The sequence below is a fragment of the Anolis carolinensis genome, chromosome 1 (assembly GCF_035594765.1).
Source record: "Anolis carolinensis isolate JA03-04 chromosome 1, rAnoCar3.1.pri, whole genome shotgun sequence".
Taxonomy (NCBI): Eukaryota; Metazoa; Chordata; class Lepidosauria; order Squamata; family Dactyloidae; genus Anolis; species Anolis carolinensis.
In genome coordinates, this window is record NC_085841.1 from 211863369 (window position 1) to 211884178 (window position 20810).

The 20810-nt window shown below is 37.0% G+C and overlaps 1 protein-coding gene across 2 annotated transcripts in view; it reads left to right on the plus strand.

The window, feature by feature from the left end:
- Positions 1–20810, plus strand: part of fastkd1 (FAST kinase domains 1) — a 23584-nt gene continuing 2774 nt past the window's right edge. Inside the window, exons 1-14 of one of the 2 annotated variants that reach the window (XM_062964756.1) lie at positions 1–150; positions 4253–4307; positions 4703–5167; positions 7596–7664; positions 8992–9117; positions 10455–10853; positions 11136–11246; positions 12507–12638; positions 13995–14481; positions 15226–15340; positions 16479–16607; positions 17836–17967; positions 18531–18644; positions 20335–20467. In XM_062964756.1, the coding sequence (XP_062820826.1) occupies positions 4833–5167; positions 7596–7664; positions 8992–9117; positions 10455–10853; positions 11136–11246; positions 12507–12638; positions 13995–14481; positions 15226–15340; positions 16479–16607; positions 17836–17967; positions 18531–18644; positions 20335–20467 (2282 nt within the window). In that variant the 5' untranslated portion in view covers positions 1–150; positions 4253–4307; positions 4703–4832. The remainder of the gene's footprint in view (positions 151–4252; positions 4308–4702; positions 5168–7595; positions 7665–8991; positions 9118–10454; positions 10854–11135; positions 11247–12506; positions 12639–13994; positions 14482–15225; positions 15341–16478; positions 16608–17835; positions 17968–18530; positions 18645–20334; positions 20468–20810) is intronic. The other variant, XM_062964760.1, reaches the window with a different exon arrangement.

Sequence of the window (20810 nt, forward strand, 5' to 3'; positions counted from 1 at the left end):
CTGGGCAGCGTGGCCAATCACGTGCGGGCTGCCGGAGTCTCTTCTGGAAGAGAGAGAGAGAGAGAGAGGCTGATATTCCTAGCCCTAAGGGGTCTCTGGTGTGTGCTGGGATGGGGAGACCTGTACATGGAAATCTCCTTTGTAGCTGTGGTAAGGCCTGATGATATTTGCAAACACAGTCGGGTTCACTTCTTCCTTTCGCTCCTAAGGATCTGGGGTGTATTCCAGAAGCACTCTCTCCTGACGTTTCTCCCGCATCTATGGCAGGAATCCTCAGAGGTTGTGAAGTCTGTTGGAAACTAGGCAAGTGAAGTTTAAATACAGTAGAATCTCACTTATCCAACATAAACGGGCCGGCAGCATGTTGAATAAGCGAATATGTTGGATAATAAGGAGGGATTAAGGAAAAACCTATTAAATATCAAATTAGGTTATGATTTTACAAATTAAGCACCAAAACGTCATGTTATACAACAAATTTGACAGAAAAAGTAGTTCAATATGCAGTATTTTTATGCTGTAATTACTGTATTTACGAATTTAGCACCAAAATATCACGATGTATTGAAAACATTGACTACAAAAATGTGTTGGATAATCCAGAACGTTGGATAAGCAAGTGTTGGATAAGTGAGACACTTTACTCTATATGTGAAATTTTCAGGTTGGGAGAAAGAACTCTTGTCTGCTTGAGGCAGGTGTAAATGGTGCAACTGGACACCTAGATTAGCAGTGAATAGCCTTGCAGCTTCAGGGTCTGGCTGCTTACTGCCTGGAAGAATCCTTTGTTGGATCTGAGCATATTTGAGAACACAGAAATGCTGGACCACTACACAGAGAAGTCATTGAAATCCACAAGCATGTAAACAGAAAGGAGGAAACCATGAAAATGAACAAAATCTGGTTACCAGTACAGTAGAGTCTCACTTATCCAAGCCTCACTTATCCAAGCCTCTGGGCTGTCCAAGCCATTTTTGTAGTCAATGTTTTCAATATATCGTGATATTTTGGTGCTAAATTCGTAAATACAGTAATTACAACATAACATTACTGCGTATTGAACTACTTTTCTGTCAAATTTGTTGTATAACATGATGTTTTGGTGCTTCATTTGTAAAATCATAACCTAATTTGGTGTTTAATAGGCTTTTCCTTAATCCCTCCTTATTATCCAAGATATTCGCTAATCCAAGCTACTGCTGGCCCGTTTAGCTTGGATAAGTGAGACTCTACTGTATTTTTTTTTTAAAAAAACCCTCTTAAATCAGGACAGTACATCAAGAACAACACTTTAAAAACAGGGGAATTCCAGATATGAATCAATCAGGGCCAGCTAAAACCTCCCGACAAAGGATTCCTCCAGGCAGGAATCAGCCAGTTCAAGCTGCAAGGCTTTTCAATGATAATCAAGGTGGCCAATTGCAACATTCACACTTGCCTCCAACAGACAAGAGTTCTTTCTCCCACCCTGGACATTCCACGGATACAGAAACCCCACTTGACTAGTTTCCAACAGACGTCACAGTCTCTGAGGATGCCGGCCATAAGGCAAAATGTCAGGAGAGAATGCTTCTGGAACATGACCACACAGCCCGGAAAACTCACAGCAATCCATTAATGCTTTTCTACATAGCTCCCATAGATAGATGTTTTCATTTCCCTAAGGCCAAGACATAGCTCCCACATTCTCTTTACAGAATATGTGTGGATTCTTATTAAGTATATACTTTTTAAAAACCACAAATGTAACAAGAGAGTTTGTTAGAAATGTCTTGTTTCAAAGCTTTCACTTCATGTGTAACTTTATACTTTATATGTAGAAGATTCCCATGAAGAATAGGAGTTGTCCAGAGCTCTTTGATGTTATACACTGCTCTACTAACTTGGAAAACTTGGAAAACCTAGGGCCCTTCCACACAGCCATATAACCCAGAATATCAAGGCAGAAATAATAATAATAATACTTTTATTTTTATATCCCGCTACCATCTCACCGAAGGGACTCATGCTGTTTATGCTGGGCCAAGCCCAGCATAAACAAAGATTCCAAGCTAAAACACAATTAAAACATATTAACAATCTAATTAAAATAAATAAAAACAGAATAAAAACATCAACATCAGTTTTTTTTTTCGTGTCAGGAGCAACCGGAGTTGCTTCTGGAGTGAGAGAATTGGCCGTCTGCAAGGACTTTGCCCAGGAGATGCCTGGATGTTTTGATGTTTTACCATCCTTGTGGGAGGCTTCTCTCATGTCCCCGCATGGAGCTGGAGCTGATAGAGGGAGCTCATCCGTGCTTTCCTCGGGTGGGATTCGAACCTGGCAGCCTTCAGGTCAGCAACCCAACCTTCAAGTCACAAGGCTTTTATCCCCTAGGCCAGGGGTCCTCAAACTTTTAAAGCAGAGGGCCGGTCCACAATCCTTCAGACTGTTGAGGGGCAGAATTATCATTTGGGGGGAAAAACGAACAAATTCCTATTCACACTGCACATATCTTATTTGTAGTGCTAAACAACAACAATAACAATGAAAGAACAATATAATATTTAAAAATGAAAATAATTTTAACCAACATAAACCTATCAGGATTTCAATAGGAAGTGTGGGCCTGCTTCTGGCCAATGAGATAGTCAGGTTAATTAGGATTGTTGTTGTTGTGTATCTTCAAGTCATTTCAGACTTTGGGCGAGCTTAAGTCCAGAATTATTTATTTAAGTCCAAAATTATTTACTACATTTATTTACTACATTTATATCCCACCCTTCTCACACCAAAGGGAACTCAGAGCAGCTGTATGTACATACAATATATTATATTATTAGCATAGCACAATATTAGCATTATATATTACTATATTGAACTATACCACTATACTGTAATATTATATGTAATATATAACATATAATTAATATTATTATGATATTATTGTTAGTATTGTATTGTATAAAATGATAATATTATCAATATTATATGTATATACAATATATTATATTATTAAAACTGATATAAAAATATATTATAAATGAGGGCAGGGGCCAGGTAAATTACCTTGGAGGGCCGCATCCGGCCCCCGGGCCTTAGTTTGGGGACCCCTGCCCTAGGCCATCAACATCAGATAAGCCAGGGCTTTTCCACACAGCCATATAACCCAGAATATCAAGGCAGAAAAACCCACAATACCTGCTTTGAACTGGGGGCCCTTTCACACAGCCCTATATTCCAGAATATCAAGGCAGAAAATCCCACATTATCTGAGTGTGGACTCAGATAATCCAGTTCGAAACAGCTATTGTGGGATTTTTTGCCTTGATATTCTGGGATATAGGGCTGTGTGGAAGGGTCCTAAGGCCCTTTCTACACAGCTGAATAAAATCCCACATTATCTGCGTTGAACTGGAATATATGGCAGTATGAACTCAGATAACCCAGTTCAAAGCAGATATTGTGGGATTTTCTGCCTTGGTATTTTGGGTTATGTTGCTGTGTGGAAGAGCCTCTAGATTATCTAGCAGTGTGGACTCATCCAGTTTAATACAAAAAACTTGGGCTCAGATCCTGGGATATAGGGCCTGTCTGGAAGGGTTATGAGTCCACACAGCCATATATTCCAGTTCAAAGCAGAAAATGTTGGATTTTATCCAGCTGTGTGGAAGGGACTCTAGTAAAGGTGTCCCCCCTCATGTAGCTTCAATTACACTATGTAACAAAATCTGGGCGAAAAAATCTGTTCCTGGTTTGAAAGGGCTACTTCCTGTTTAATTATGTGGTATTTACTTTGAAAAAAGTTGTTCTACTCCAGAAACTTTGAATTATGGCTGACACAAACTACCGGTATGTGCTGCAGGATGTCCCGCAAAAACAAAGTGTTTGGAGTTTAATAAACTTTTCCCATGTTTTTATGATAGAACCAATTAAGAAAAGACATTTATAACCCAGGAACAAAAATCATGTTACATAGTGTTACAGATTTGATTAAAGCTGTTCTCTCTAGGAATCTCTAAGCTCTCTCAATGCAATCCTATGCTGTGTCCAGTGGAAATGGACCAAAGAGTTATCCTGGAAGGCCTAGAAATTTCTGGAGAGGTGTTGCCTTCATTTATAAAAGAGAGCAATTTTTTTATTCACTGTTTTTCATTTTCATGGGAATCCTGTTCCCTATCCCCAGGAAATGTAAAGACTGACTGTACCATATTTTTAATTTTTATTTATTACAATTTTATTTATTATTTTTATCCGGTTTTTCTTGCCATAGGGACTGGAGGCAGCTAACAATGACATGACATGACACAATAGAATTTAAAAACAAGGTAAATGCACATACCTATGAATACATAAATGAACAAACAATATTTGTGTCATGGATACCATAAAAATGTACTTTAAAAGTGAAACATCTGTACACCCAGTTTGGGTTTAGAATTTCAGTTCGCATGTTTCTATACAGTAAAATATACTAGAACATAAATCTCAGATTTATTATAGCTTGGTGAAAAATATTTTAAATCATGGTTTAGTGTTAGTTTGCTTATTGGAAAAAAACTGTTTGTTTTGGGATTTTAGTGTGTGATAGCTGCCTGATACAGACATATCTAGCTGGAAAGGCCAGTCATATTTTTGCAGTCATATTTTTAAAGTGGTCATATTTTTAAAGTGATAATGCTACAGATACTTTAGAATTCTTTCGTATGTTTGTCCCTTGCAGTAACTTCAAAAAATACAAGGAAAGGAAGATATACAATGTCTAAATGTCAATCCTTTGCTGACAATTGAAAATGAAGGAAAGAAATCTCAATCTGGACACAGTTAAATGAAAGTTATAAAAGTCACAAAAGATGCTTCACTTGAGACGTTTTAACCCATTTGCACTGAGGCATTGTTGTTGTCGAACTTGGAGCAGTGACCCCTTGTTGTGCCAGCTAAATAACTGCACAAATGAAGATGAAGTCTTTGATCTTGTTGGAAAGAACAAAACAAAACTTTCTGAAAATCATGTGGGAAGTGCAGTTCAATTACTTTGGCAGTTTCAAAAGAAGAAGCCCGAGCTCCTGAGGAATACTGACTATGTAAAAAACCACTCCCAGTTTCTTATTCTTCGCATTTTAGCAGAGAACAAAATTGCATATATGGATAATGAGACACTAGTGGACATGCTCTACAGTATACTCAGGTAAGCAGTGTGTGGGAATATGTTTGTTAAGCCATTAATTTTTTGGAAAAAAATAGTTTTGTTCCTGTTTTCTTAAAATTGAGTACAGGCAGTCACCAAGTTATGAAAAAGGTTTGTTCTTAAGTTGAATTTGTTTGTAAGTCAAAACAGGTACATTTTTAAGTATAACTCCAGCCAAATATATATGCATGTGTGTGTGTCTACTAGATATACTTGAGTATAAGCAAAGTTTTCAGTTCTTTTTAGGGATAAACCCCTCCCCCGGCTTATACTTGAGTGAGGATCCTGGCCGGCTTATATTTGGGTCGGCTTATACTTGAGTATATACAGTACATTTATTATTTTTCTCTATTATTATTGTTACTATTACATTTGCTATTTTTCTTATTATTGTTATTATTACATTTATTGTTTTACTCTATTGTTATTACATTTATTATTTTACTCTATTATTATTGGAAGGATACATACTGGTCGCACATTTACATTGAATAAGGTTCGAATAATTACTTCATCAGAGTTGGACAGTTTTAGCTTAAATTATAGTTTTATATAAATATTCACAGACATTTAACTTACTAATTCCTCAATTAATAAAATTGTATTGGTATCTATTTTTATTTTTGAAATTTACCACTAGTTGCTGCATTTCCCACCCTCGGCTTATACTCAAGTCAATTAATTTTCTCACTATTTTGGGGTAAAATTCGGTACCCCGACTTATATCCAGGTCGGCTTATACTCGAGTATATACAGTGTATAATATACATAAGCTTTGAAAAGCATAGGGAAAGGTTAACACCCTTGTGGTGTTTGTTTTGCTGTCTGTGCCCCTATTCAGAAGATTTAACCTCACTTTCTGTCCTTGTGATCATTGGATTTTGAAACATTTGGCCTATAGAGCTCCCTGTCAGTCGTTGCTGCCCCCAGTTGCTTCAAGGTCAAGCCAGTCTCTTCAAGGATACCATCCATCCATCTTGCCCTTGATCTGCCTCTCCTCCTTTTTCCTTCCATTTTCTCTAGCATCATGAACTTTTCCAAGCTTTCCTGTCTTCTCATGATGTGGCCAAAATTCTTCAGCTTTGCCTCTAATATCCTTCGCTCCAGTGAGCAGCCGGGCATTATTTCCTGGAGGATGGACTGGTTGGATCTTCTTGCGGTCTAAGACACTCTCAGGATTTTCCTCCAGCATCAAAGTTCAAAAGCGTCCATCTTCCTTCGCTCAGCCTTCCTTATGGTCCACCTCTTGCATTCATAGGTTACTATGGGGAATACTATGGGGACCTTTAACTATGGGGACCTTCGTTGCCAGTGTGATGTTCAGCACACTACTCTATATATTTTGAGGTGTAATTTGCAATATTCATATCTGATCCCAAAGAAACTGAAATCACTCTCAAATCACTGGTATTCATAAATAAGTTAGAAAAACTAAACATGTGCAGTGCTATCCAATCTAAGCCAAAAATCATTCTTAAGACAGCATTAGTCTCTGGTGAAGACAACTTAAAGGGAAAACAGAAGATTGGTGTCAGAGGTGACATCATCCATCTTTTTCAATTGCTGGCGGAGCAATGCTGGAAAGGAATAAAGTTATAATTATTCATCCTCACATCTATGAATTAATCAAAAGTCTGGGAACAGACACCTACGAAATAGTAATTTACACTAAATGAGATGAGGTGGGTTGGAAATTTGATAGCTGCTCCCTACAATATTAGGGAATTGGAGAATAAAGCAAGAGGTTATGCTTTCCTGGATATCTTTATTGTCTAAAAAAGGCCTCCTTACACTTTGGAAGCCATGTACTAAACTCATCTGAGAATGGAATTTATGGAAGCAACATGCATGTATTGCGCCATGTGACCAGTGAGGACTTTCTTCAATGCCAGCATCAGTTCTAGGTGGTCTGTGCTTCTGGCTCAAGTAGAGGTAGAACTGTGAAGAAGCTGACCTGTACATAAGCACAAGGGACTGAATGTGAGCAAGTGCAATCACTGGCCAACACACATTTTGGTGCCTCAAATGTTAGCCCTGTTTCTTGGTATTTTTGATCTGCTGATTCCAAAAAATGGCACCTGTTTTTCCCTTTTCAGCTCTAGTTTTTGAGATACTGAACATATGCCATCTACTAGTTGCCATTTGCTTACCCATAAAAAATCATGATAACCGTATCTAAAAAACTAGAGCTGATTCAGTCTATCCAATACAATTTTCTGAATCAGCACACCAAGTAACCCCAGAAACACCTAAAAACCAAGGCACCAAGAATTCTTTTGTTGAGCTGTGCTATATTTACTTGTAGTGCAACCATTCATTATTAACAAAACCTATCTGCTAACAAGCTGCATGTTTCTGGTTATACAGTTTTCATTCTCTAATATGTTCAAAATAACAATGCAGAGCCTCTTCACTTTTCTTTCTGCAGGTTCAGAGTTGAGGCGCATGATTCATTGGTACAAGAACTGGTGATGGAAGGTTGGAGAAGATTAGATGGGCAAGTACAGTTTTTGTTTTGTTTCCAATCTTTGTATACATTGGACAGTTGGTTTCTCATACTCAAAAGAGCAGGGGTCCTCAAACTTTTTAAGCCGAGGGCCGGTCCACAATCCTTCAGACTGTTGAGGGGCCGGATTATCATTTGAAAAAAAATACAAACAAATTCCGATGCACACTGCACATGTCTTATCTGTAGTGCAAAAACAACAACAACAACAACAATGAAATAACAATCCAATATTTAAAAATAAAAACAATTTTAACCAACATACATTTATCAGGATTTCAATGGGAAGTGTGGTCCTGCTTCTGGCCAATGAGATAGTCAAGTTAATTAGGGTTGTTGTTGCTGTTGTTGTTGTTGTGTGCCTTCAAGTCATTTCAGACTTTGGGTGAGCCTAAGTCTAAAATTTATTTTTTATTTACTGCATTTATTTACTACATTTGTATCACACCCTTCTCACCCCAAAGCAGACTCAGAGTGGCTTACAAATTATATGTACATACAATATATTATATTATTAGCATAGCACAATATTAGCATTATATATTACTATATTGAACGATACCACTATACTGTAATATTATTAGTAATATTATATGTAATATAGAATATATAATTATTATTATTATATTGTATTATTATTAGTGTTATATTGTATTACATTATATTATTATTATCAATATTATATGTATATACACTATATTATATTATAAAACTGAGGGCGGGGGCCAGGTAAATGACCTCGGAGGGCCGCATCTGGCCGCCGGGCCTTAGTTTGGGGACCCCTGCAAAAGAGATTCCACAAGTTTTAAGCATGAATTTTATTCTCGTGTCCTAAATGTTAATCTGTGTTCTAATATGTTTTAATATGTATTTTACAGAAATATGTTTTAATATGTATCTTTTATAGAAATACATTTTAATATGTGTGTTTATAGAGTTTTTGCAGTGTTTGTGTGTTTTGACTGTGCTGTGATCCTCCTTGAGCCACAAGGAGAGGTGGGTAAGAAATAAAATTGTTGTTGTTGTTGTTGTTGTTGTTGTTATTATTAAACAATAATAATAATGTGGTAGAGGCTCCTTCTTTGGAGGATTTTAAACAGAGGCTGGATGGCCATCTGTTGGGGATGCTTTGAATGCGATTTTCCTCTTCTTGGCATGGAGTTGGACTGGATGGCCCACGAGGTCTCTTACAACTCTAGGATTCTATGATTCATCAAGAATCCTTCATATATGAAGTGCATACAATATTGCCATGTTTTATATGTGGAACTTTATATCTTTTGATATACTAATGGGATTTTATTTGGTATCCCCACAGACTAAGCTTGCCTGCATTGTCTAAGTTTGCACTATGTCTGCAGGACCAACAAATCTACAATAGTCCTCTTACAGGTCATGTAGCTGATATTGTCAGCAGAAACTTGGATTCAATACAGGACACAAGGTAATTTTTGCTCAACAGATATCTCTGGAATAGTACTGTGACTATGTTTGGTTAATATACATGTTTTTACAACAGTCCATGTTAAATTGGATTAGATTAGTTAAATATAGATTAAATCTGAAGGAAAATATGCAATAGACAGGAGCTTTCTTACATAGATAAATTCCATGTAGAGATATTTTAAACTACTTTATTTGGCATAATGATTGAAACTTCTTGGCCTAGGTGCTTACAAATAACTTTGTGCTCCTTGTTTTTGACAAATTAATAGTGTGTGTTCTTTTACGATAACTGTAGTACTTCCAATGGAAAGTTCAGAAACTTTTAAAATAACATTGATATTGACCGTTTGGAGCAATTGTAGTTGTTATTACCACTTTTGTAATATTATATTCTTTTCACTGGGAATTTGCTGAGAAGTGAGAAGACGATGAAAACTTCTTGTCATGGCCTTGGTTTCCCAAGCTTCTTAACTATTACAAATAGTTTAAATTATGACTGGATACTATTTATAGAGCCTTCCTAGGTAATCCTTGATATGTTTGCTTGGCTGTAGATCCTACTGAGATTAGCCCCATATTTCATAAATTCTAAGGCACAATCAATTATAAAAATGCACCCTAATTTCAGTATAACCACCACCAACAAAATACTTAAGACACACCTGCAATTCTAAGATCTCCATTTTTAGAAATGTTTATATAGGAAAAAGTGCACCTTAGAATCGAAGAAATGCAGTATAATCACATCTATGTTAGCCTCGATTCTGTAATGATGTCTAGGGGCCCTTCCACACAGCCATATAACCCAGAATATCAAGTCAGAAAATCCCACAATATCTGCTGTGAACTAGGTTATGTGACTCCACACTGCCATATATTCCGGTTCAAAGCATATAGTGTGGGATTTTATTCAGTTGTGTGGAAGGGGCCTAGCGGAGGTCTACCTGGTGATTTTGTGATAGGATTTTATGAGGACATCATGGTGTATAGATCAATTTCATGTCTTCAGCATAATTACTCAGAAGTTAGCCATGTTCAATTCAACCTGGCTTATTCCTGCACATGGTCATGTAGGTGCATCCTTATCTACCACATCCATAAATCAAATGTGAAGAATTATTTTTAATGGTTTTACTTCAAAAATTGGTGCTTTCTTAGCATTTAAAAATGTGTTTATTTTAAATAGCTCTTCAGGAGAAGGCCGTTGGTCACGTCTCACTTAACTGTATTCCATTAGACACCATTCACACGTTTCTATTGATTTTTTTAATGCAGTGTTCTCCAACTTTCTACATTTCTTAACTCAATAAGTGTCATCTGTCTTGATTATTTTAGGATTTTGTCTGTTTTGATGATCAGCATATCTAGCGTTATCTCTCAGAATTTCCGAGATCAGTTAATTCAGAAGGCCGAGTTTGCTCTAGAAACCATGGAATTTGTCCCTATGAACCATGTCCGGCGATTCGTGCAGTTCCTCCGGAATGTGAAACTACCACATCGCCCATTGCTTTATAAATGCAATAAGGTTTTCATTCAGAATGCCAACTACCTAGATGTCGAACATTTAGCTATCATCCTTGGACTTTACCAATCCTTACAATTCAACAACACTGAGTTTAGATTGATTGCCAAGCAGAGACTGACAGAAATGATGGACGATTGCAACAATCCTTTGATCTTCACTCGGCTGTTTGCTAGTCTTGGACCCATGGCAGCACCAGAGGTCAGAGAACAGTAAGTTTTCCTGCTTGTTTAAGTGTTCATGTGTTTTTATTTACAGGAATATTCTAATTATAATATGTTAATATGTTAAATCTGGAAACTGTTGTACTTACCAGTTACTGCCTTCATGGTCACCAGTAAAGGAACTGCACAATTTTAAACAATTTCTCCTTCATGTATTTGGTTTTTGCTTTTTCCTAGCACATTTTCTTCCTCGAAATAGGGAAGAAGCAACTCTGCCCTTTGCTACATAGAAAAACTGCTGGAAACATGTCATTTATGTGTTTATTTTAGGTTAATGGAAACTGCTCTTCTTATGTCAGATGAACTTGACCACCTCCAGGTATTAGCAGTGGCAGAAACGATGCAAGAAATGGATTGCAGAAATTCACTGTTGATTCAAAAGTAAGCCTTCAGGATAGTACAACGTCACTATTCTCATTTGAAAGGTTTTCTTCTTCCTTTGATTATCCAGAATCAGCAAATGAGTCATCTATAACTACTCCTAGTTAAGTATAATTGAAATGGAACATTGGTTATACATCCATAATGGCATGTTGTTATGTGCCTTCAGATTGCTTTTGATTTGCTGTGACACTGAGGCAATATTTGTTTAAGGGAGGTTTACCATAGCCTTCCTCTGAGGCTGAGAGTGTGTGAGAGAGGTCATCCAGTGGGCTTCCATAGACAAATAGGGAATGAAACCCTAGTCTTCAGAGTAGCAGTCTAATGCCCAAATCACGACACTATGCTGACTATGCAGTATGTCATAGAACTGATATACATTTATAACGTAGCTCTAAACACATTTACTGGAAGTTAGATCTCTAGATCTTCTAGTTTTTTGGGGGGTTTTTTGTGTCAGGAGCAACCGGAGTTGCTTCTGGAGTGAGAGAATTGGCCGTCGGCAAGGACGTTGCCCAGGGGACGCCCGGATGTTTTTGATGTTTTTACCATCCTTGTGGGAGGCTTCTCTCATGTCCTCGCATGGAGCTGGAGCTGATAGAGGGAGCTCATCCACGCTCTCCCCGGGTGGGACCCTATGGTCAACATCTGGCAGAGACTGATTACAGATTTTCACTAGATCTAGTGAAAATCTGTAATCAGTTTCTGCCAGATGTTGACCATAGGGTTGTCCCAGAGGACCTAGGCATTCTTAGAGAAAGCATAGTAATCAAATCTATGAATAATAATCCCTGCTGAAGTTAAACATGCAAATATGGAAGGGTGATTGTAACCAATTTCTGTGTGTTTTACAGAAGAATGCTATAGTTTAGCATTCTTCATGAAAATGCATTCAGGAAGCTGAAACACACAGACACAGCCAGTCCAGTACAAAAGGTAGTTAATAAAATGCAGAGAACAGTGATGCCTAAAAACAACACTGGGGTTCTTGCTATATTTGTTACTTAGTGGGAAAAATAGACATTTACTTTTACATGTAGTATGATAACATTCAAAAATGCAAATAGCTGATGTGGGGCAAGGGGATGTCTAATCTTTTCATCCAGGGCTTCACAGTCCTGCTTTAAAAGGAAAACTTGTCTAAAGTTGTGATGAAAGCTACCTTTGCTTTTAGTTCAGGCAAAGTCTGAGGTTTAGCTATCTTTAAAAATGGGTTGCATTTTCTTCCTGCGATTTAGCCTAACCTATTTTTGATTTCAGGATTGCAGCTCTCCTCCATAAATACCTGCATAAGTACAAACCAATTGAACTGGCAAGAGTCACACAATCCCTAGTTGCATTGCGTTGTCCAAATCCTGATCTTTACTCCAAGTTACAAAAGTTATTAGTTGGGTAAGAAGATATATTTTATATATTATACTCTTGAATGTGTGGGCATGAATGTGTGTGTACATATATATATTACTGCAAATATATTACCTTACACATTTTTATTAATTGTTTACATATTTATATCCAATTTCCTCAGTAATTAAATCAAAGATTTTTGAGTCTGGGTTCCTGAACAATCTCCCAATCAGATACTAGGAAAAGTAGACTTGTATTTGATTAAACCTGAAATAAATGATGACTTGGATTTCCAGACAAAGCATGCCATAGAATTACTCTGAAGGATCCTCCGAAAATGATAACTCATAATGAATTAACATTTACTTTATCAGGAAGTCAATTTAATTTTCGTAATTTATAAAAAGCTGGATGGATACTTGAATAACTATCTGCTGGGAAAAGAAATTAATTAGATCAAAATAATATATGCTAACTTTGTTTGTGATCTTCTTTCTCATTTCCCTCTATGAGAGATATGGTGTTGTTTCTGAATACATTCAAATAGACTCATTTGCTATCAATTGAACTTGTTTTCAAGCAAATATAGGCATTCCCCAGTTAGCAAAACTTCTGACAAAGACGTTTCTTTTTACAAATTCTTGAATTTCCGGCCAGCCAGCCTTTCCTTCTTTTCCTTTCTCTAGATTAGAAGCTTTTAGCAGCACTTACTTTGAGAAAGTAGATTATTGCAGCATATCTGTAGTAAAACTTGCAACAAAACTTTAATTGGGAAAGAGTAGGATGCTACTTTAGTCAATCTTAACTGTAGCTGGTGTACTTTCTTATAACAATACTTTCTTATGACTTCCTTATAAGTAATTCTTCCATCTCTTTTATCAAGATATAAAAGTAAGATAGAAATAAATATAACAACAACAATAACTGAGCATGAGTGAGCAGCAAAAAAAAAGAGAAAAAGGAAAAGACAGAAAAGCCTGTCCCAGCAGCTATCTACAGCAGACTAAAGTAGTATAGAATGGTCTAGCCACCAAAATTGAAATCATAAGAAAAGTGATTACTGGTGAAAGAAAGAAAAATCTTCAGATGGATTTTGGAAAGAGCTTTCAAATAGTCTCTAGGAAGTTCAAAATCCCTTTGTTTGTTTAAGCAAGGCTCACCTTAATTTGCTGAAACATGTCAAAGTTCCTTTCTTTGGTGTAGAAAGCTACCCCTTCTCTTTCCATGCTGTTTTTACCTCTGGTATTAAATGTTCTGTTAAGAATTCCCAGCAGCCCATCTGCTTTGTTAATTGAGATACCTTTATGCATGTGATCTGCTTGAGAAATGTGGTAATGAATATTTGTGGCCCATTGTTTCTTTCTAATTGTTGATGGGTTTGTTTTCCTTTTTAAATTCCAGATCCTTACAAATTAACGTCATTCCGGCTGATGTTTCTATGCTAACTCGTGTTCTTTCCATGCTTCCTCTTTTCTTCATGGATGACGTTGTAGTCGCACGAATCAATGCGATCTTGCCTCAGTGTAACCTGAGTGATTTGAGCTCCTTTGCTGCTGCTGTCATAAAATGGGTTCGACGTGACCAGTCCTGTCAACAAAGCCCTTCTGGGCCATATGGGCAACTTTTGCAAAAAATTAACGATTGTGCATTTCAGCGACTTCAGAAAGCCAATAATCTGGACCTTCTATTAGAGGAATTGAAATATATATCCGGAGAGTGGTTTGAAGAAATGCTTCTGGAAGAAACAATGAGGACTCTTCAGCGTTTGATGGATCAAGTAACATGGACAAATATGTTAGAATTTTCATCCTTTATCATAAAAACCAACTACCTCTGCACACCATTATTGGATAAAATAGCTGCCATTTCCATTGAGCACATAGATAGGGTAATAATGTATTTTAGTTTTGTCTCTACTGAAAGTGATAGTATAAACAGTGTACAATATGTATTATGTTGAGGATGGGCTGTCACTACCTTTTAAATTAAAAAAAATGTAATACATTGAGTATTAAAATATCTGGTAAGCTGTGACTTCTCAGAGTCTTGCATGAACCTTGTGCTACTTATTTCATCTGTATTCAGCATTACCATGAAAGAACGATGAACAGAGGGCACACAGTGAGCTATCTGAGAGGAGACATGATAGCCTTGTATAAATATGTGAGGGGTAGTCATAGGAAAGAGGGAGCAAGCTTGTTTTCTGCAGCCCTGGAGACTAGGATGCGGAACAATGGCTTCAAACTATAGGAAATGTAGGAGATTCCACCTGAACATGAGGAAGAACTTCCTAACAGTGGCACTCTCTCCCCCGGAGTGTGGTGGAGGCTCCTTCCTTGGAGGCTTTTAAGCAGAGACTGGATGGCCATCTGTCAGGGGTGCTTTGCGATTTTCCTGCTTCTTGGAAGGGGGTTGAACTGGATGGCCCACGAGGTCTGTTCCAACTCTAGGATTCTATGATTCTATCTTCCTTGCTTTTAAGGTATCAATAAATTTGTTGCTGAAAATGAGGCTGACTGATGGTTATGGTAGTCTTAAACTAAGTATCATTGCTTTCTGACTGATTTACAAGCTTGGCAAAATAAGTGATTGGAACCCTTTCTCCCCTCTCCCCCCACCCAATCTTTCATAGATTTACAATTCAGGAACTTACTCTCTTCTCCTTCCATTTGCGGTTCTGAACTATGATCCTCCCCAAGGTGAGAAGTTTTTTGAGGCTTGCATTGGACACTTCAACTCTCGCTTAGGTAAGTTCATGAAAAAGAAATTTCCTGAAGGTTAAATTAATGGTATATAAAGAACATAAAGTCAGTCCATTGCTTGTGTTCTTCTATCTATCTATCTATCTATCTATCTATCTATCTATCTATCTATCTATAACCCATACAAGGCGCACGCGCGCCCACACACACACACACACACACACACACATATATATATACACTAGCTATGCCCGGCCACGCGTTGCTGTGGCGAAGTATGGTGGTATGGGAAATAAAGTATTGAGGAATTGGTGGTAGTTAAGGTAAAGGGTAAAGGTTTTCCCCTGACATTAAGTCCAGTCGTGTCTGGGGGTTGGTGCTCATCTCCATTTCTAAGCCGAAGAGCTGGTGTTGTCCGTAGATACCTCCAAGGTCAGTTATTTTTGCTCATTTATTTTAATTTTTTGTAATTCCTGGAAGTGGATTGTGGATATTTTTGCACTTCTGCTTATAGTCTACACCAAAGATTTGTATTAACTCCTTTGGCTCCAGGAATACATTATGAATGTGTGAGAGTTGTTATTTTCTTGGCCCATGTTGACTGGAGCCTGCCAGGATCGAGTGCTTGCTCCCTCAAAATGCCAAGGAAAGTAGTATTGTGGTTTATCAGTATAAAAGGGCAGAAAGAAAGCAATGGCCATTTTAGTAGCACAATCCCATTGGACTGATTTAAGCTACATCACTCCAGTAGATAAAAGCTGCTGCTGACATATATTTGCTTAGAAAACACTAAAGGAGTAGCAACAGGGCTGGAGAGAGAAATGTCATGAGACTCCACTTTTATTTGGAAAGAGAATAAACATAATAAGCAGACAGAGCCGGCAGAAATTTGGGAAGAGGGAACAGTTAAGCAGAGTGCATTTTCCAGTCTTCCTATGCCCAAATTTTATATCCTTGCTCTTTATCTTTTCCCTTTCCTTTTCTTCCCCTTCAATCTCATAAAAATTAAAAAAAGCAAAAAGATGGTTTTTGAAAGGCAGAATGATGTATGTAAATATGTTTATGTTAACATTTCTGATAACGGAATTTGTGTTTCTGTGGTAAATAGATCTGGTTCCCTGTCTTCTTCTTCTTCAAAAAAAAGCTATTAAGTGCATGCATCAATGTATTTATTTTTCTACAGATTGTTTTGAGCCTCATCTTCTCGTGCTGCTTGGTTTTGCTTTGGCTCTTGCCGAGTATTTTCCAGAGACTGTGATAAAAGCTATCTTCAATGTTGAATTTCTAGCCAAACTGGATACCCAGCTTGGAAGTGAGCAGTAATTATTACTTCTATATCGTTTATTTTGGTTGGGTTTTTGCTCTTATTTTTTATTTCTTGTAATGGCATGGAAGTTCATTTGCAAATGTGTGGGGTTAGAAATTACTATCCTTCACCCACTATATTCCCACTGGGGATTAAGAGTATAAATTTACTCTTGGTCATGTCTCTTTGTATATTGACTTAGGAATGAGCCCCAGAAGGTCTTGCTTTCAACTTTGCATGCTTATTTATATCTCCTTTCTGTCTTCTCTGAGAAGAAAAAGGAGGAGAATACATGCCAGTCTTCTGATTTCTGATGAAATCATTTGTCCTTTGCTTCAGTGGCATAATATTTCTCTTTGTTCTTCTCTTTTTCCTTCCCAGAGCAAAATCATATTAGCAAAAGGAATCAAGATAAATAATACCCCTCTCCTTCCGTGCTGACTCTTTGGGGTGTCAGTAGACAGAAATCCTCAAAATTGCAAACTGTCAGAGGTAGAATAAATAACTTACCCTTTGGCAACTGCAAGGATGCTTGGCCCAAATCATATTAAGACTATTGGGACCAGAAATTTGTCTCTATTTTGAGACTTCACTCTTGTCTTGGCCATTATTAGGTAACATGTTTTTAGCTTCTTGTGATGTACTGTTTGCCTGCAACTGTGCAATACCACCACTTTCTAGACCCTAGATGGCATAACAGTTTTTACATACATCTCAGAATGAATATTATGCTACTTTTAGCATGTATTAAACTTCATGACTACATATAGTTCTATGGGAAAATGTTATGTTCAAATGAGGTCTTCCTGCAGTATGCATTTACTCATTTGTTCAAAGAAGCATTGTTGCATGTATTCAAAAAAACACTGTCACTGATTTTCTTTGAAAATTTCTGGTCTGGTGGTATCAAAGAGAGGTTTTCTATTTGCTAGTATATATATCTGAGCCACCAATGGTTTATCAGGCCAGTTAAAGAGTGTGGTTTGTAGTTAAGCCGCCCCGAGTCCCCGTTGGGGAGATGGTGGCGGGGTATAAATAAAGTTTTATTATTATTATTATTAAGCCTAAGGAAAAATATTGGGCATAAGACTGCTAGCTTCTTTATGTGATTGTGAGTTTTGCCTTGTCTAAAGGGCCATTTGCTTTCTTTTGTACTAATAAATGAGCTGCTGGGCAAAGTGTGCTCTAAATACTGATGTGGTGTTTGTTTTGCCTCTTTTTATTTGGGCATCAGCCCTACCAGATGCCTTAAACAGGCGAGTCCGCTTACGGCTAATGGAGCTGAACCGAGCCGTCTGCTTGGAGTGTCCCGAACTTCAGATCCCGTGGTTTCATGAGCACTACAGTCAGCAACTGCAGAAAAAAAGTAAATGTTTTGAGCTGTTAAATGCCAGTGACATTGTAGGTGTTACAATTCAATTTTAAATACAGTAGAGTCTCACTTATCCAACACTCGCTTATCCGACGTTCTGGATTATCCAACACATTTTTGTAGTCAATGTTTTCAATATATTGTGATATTTTGGTGCTAAATTCATAAATACAATAATTACAACATAACATTACTGCGTATTGAACTACTTTTTCTGTAAAATTTGTTGTATAACATGATGTTTTGGTGCTTAATTTGTAAAATCATAACCTAATTTGATGTTTAATAGGCTTTTCCTTAATCCCTCCTTATTATCCAACATATTCGCTTATCCAACATTCTGCCTACCCGTTTATGTTGGATAAGTGAGACTCTACTGTAATCATTTGCAGAATCATGTTTATTGCTACTCAGTTCAAATAAATAGAAACTACACTTGTTGCTTTGTTTGGTAGTGGGCTCCTTGGTTAAACCTGAATATGCGAGGAGCATAAAATGGTCAAAAGTTATGATCATTTTTTTAATGTTGTGCTGTGTTTTGTCTTGTTTCCTTCAAGGCAATGGTAACCTCAGTGCATTGCAACAGCAGATTCATAGGTTGCTGGGAGTAATTTTGGGAGGAAGCCATTTTGCCAAAGTGTCTGTATTCACTCCTTACTGCTATGGAATTGGTGGGTATTCATTCACTGAAAGTGTTTCTTGCTTCAGTGCTCCTTGGAGAGCTTTCCCTAAACATAAGTACTCACACAATTATCCAAATGTACAGAAACAAGTTAAAGAAAATGTACAATGATAACCCTAAGGACTTAGGACTGTTATTTCTTGTTTGAAGATCCTGTGCCATTCATTGAAAACTAGGTTTCTGTGTGCATTTCTGAAGTGTGAAAACCTAGGATGAAATCTAGGTTGTGCCATTCCTATCAAGTGAAGTCTTCTATGAGTGGAATGGCAAAGATGTAATTCACCTTTCTCTCCACAACCCTTACACAATCCTCAACATTTGCTCTGGAGGGGATGGGTTCCTTCCAAGTAAATGTGAAAGAGTGCAGGGTAGAGGAAGGGGAAAAGATAGTTCTCTTCGAAAAATATTAAATGTAGTATGTGATATCTGAAGAAACACTTGTTGTAACTACTTGGGTGGACTATATAATTGCCATGGACACAAGTGAGAAGGCATTATTACCCTTTTGGTTTTCCATTGTATTCTAGACAGATATGCAATGTGCAAATTAATATGCAATTTGCACATTGCATATTAAACTCATACTAGCAGTTACTTCTGATCAATTGGACCTGTTGGTTAAGTCTTCAATATAGCCACAGGGTTCACCCCATTTTTAAGGCTCTCCCCATGATCTTATAGCACCTTAACTTCCTTCATGTTTTACAAGTTTCACCCAGTGCACTTTGCCCAGTTCATTCTATGATATCATCGCTGTGTTTTAATCTGTGTGTTTTAACCTGTGCTTTATAATGATTGTGATTTTATTTTATGCCCTTTAATCTTATTGTGTTTTTTTTTTGTATTTTGATACTATTGTATGTTTGTTTTTTATCTGTAAGCCGCCCCAAGTCCCCTTGGGGAGATGGAGGCGGGGTATAAAAATAAAATTATTATTATTATTATTATTATTATTATTATTATTATTATTAATTCTATATTTACAAATTGTTGAGTGTAGTGTGGTTATGAAGTAAAGCACACAGTTCACATTTTTTAAAAAAACATGATTTACTGCAAACTAACCCTCTAATGCTCTGTTTAATGTAAGAATTCTCTTTCCTTTGAAATGGTAGGAATATTTTATCAAAAATGGAATATAGTTGGGTCATGATATAATTCAGTATGATATATTTGTGGAGAGAGAGAGATTGTGTGTGCGTGTGTGAGAGAGAAACTAATTGCACATGCTTCAAGGTGAATGGGTTATTACAGTATAAAAGTTTACACACTTGTTGGCTCTACTGGATTTGCTAGGATTGCAGTCACAAAAGAAATAGGCAGCCTCAAAGAATGTGTGTAAACACCTTACACTTTTTAAAAGTCTCTTTAATGATATCCTGACCTCAAATGAACCAGTATGTGATCTAGGAGCATATGCAGTTAAAACTTGGTTCAAATTAAATGTAGAGTACTGTATTTACTTTTGAGATTTGAGACCACTAGGTGCTTTAAAAGAAAATAAGGCAGACATTTGTGTGGAGACATATATGCCTATTTTATTGTTTATCTTATTGTTCTGCTGCAGCAGGAATGCCGCATTACAGATTCACTTGCTGTCATGATGTGAAATACCTGCTACACCTGTTAAATCAAAACATGTTAAGTTATTGATAATAGTAACAAGTCTTGTCTTTCAGACTTCGAATGTATTCTTGATAAAAACAAGAAGCCTCTTCCATATATGGATCAGCATGCTGACTTGGAAACTGTGCACTGGGGGCAAGTGGGTCAGTTCTTGGGAAGGCGAGGACTACCCCCAGGAGCTCAGAGGTAGTTGTTGTTGTTACTATTGTTCACAAATTACACATTAAACAATTACTAAACTATTTTAAAAATTCAATCCAGTTAAAAATACGAAACTTAAGAAAAAAAACACATCACAATTAAAATAACTTTTTCCATGTTTTTATAATAGAACTAATTAGAAAATGGCATTTATATGCCTGGAACAAAAATCGTATTACATAGGGTTCTTATTAGGGATTGCATCATTAATTTTTCATTCTGCCTTCTAGGCTCCTTCCACACAGCTGAATAAAATCCCACATTTTCTGCTTTGAGCTGCAATATATGCAGTGTGGACTCAGATAACCCAGTTCAAAGCAGATATTGT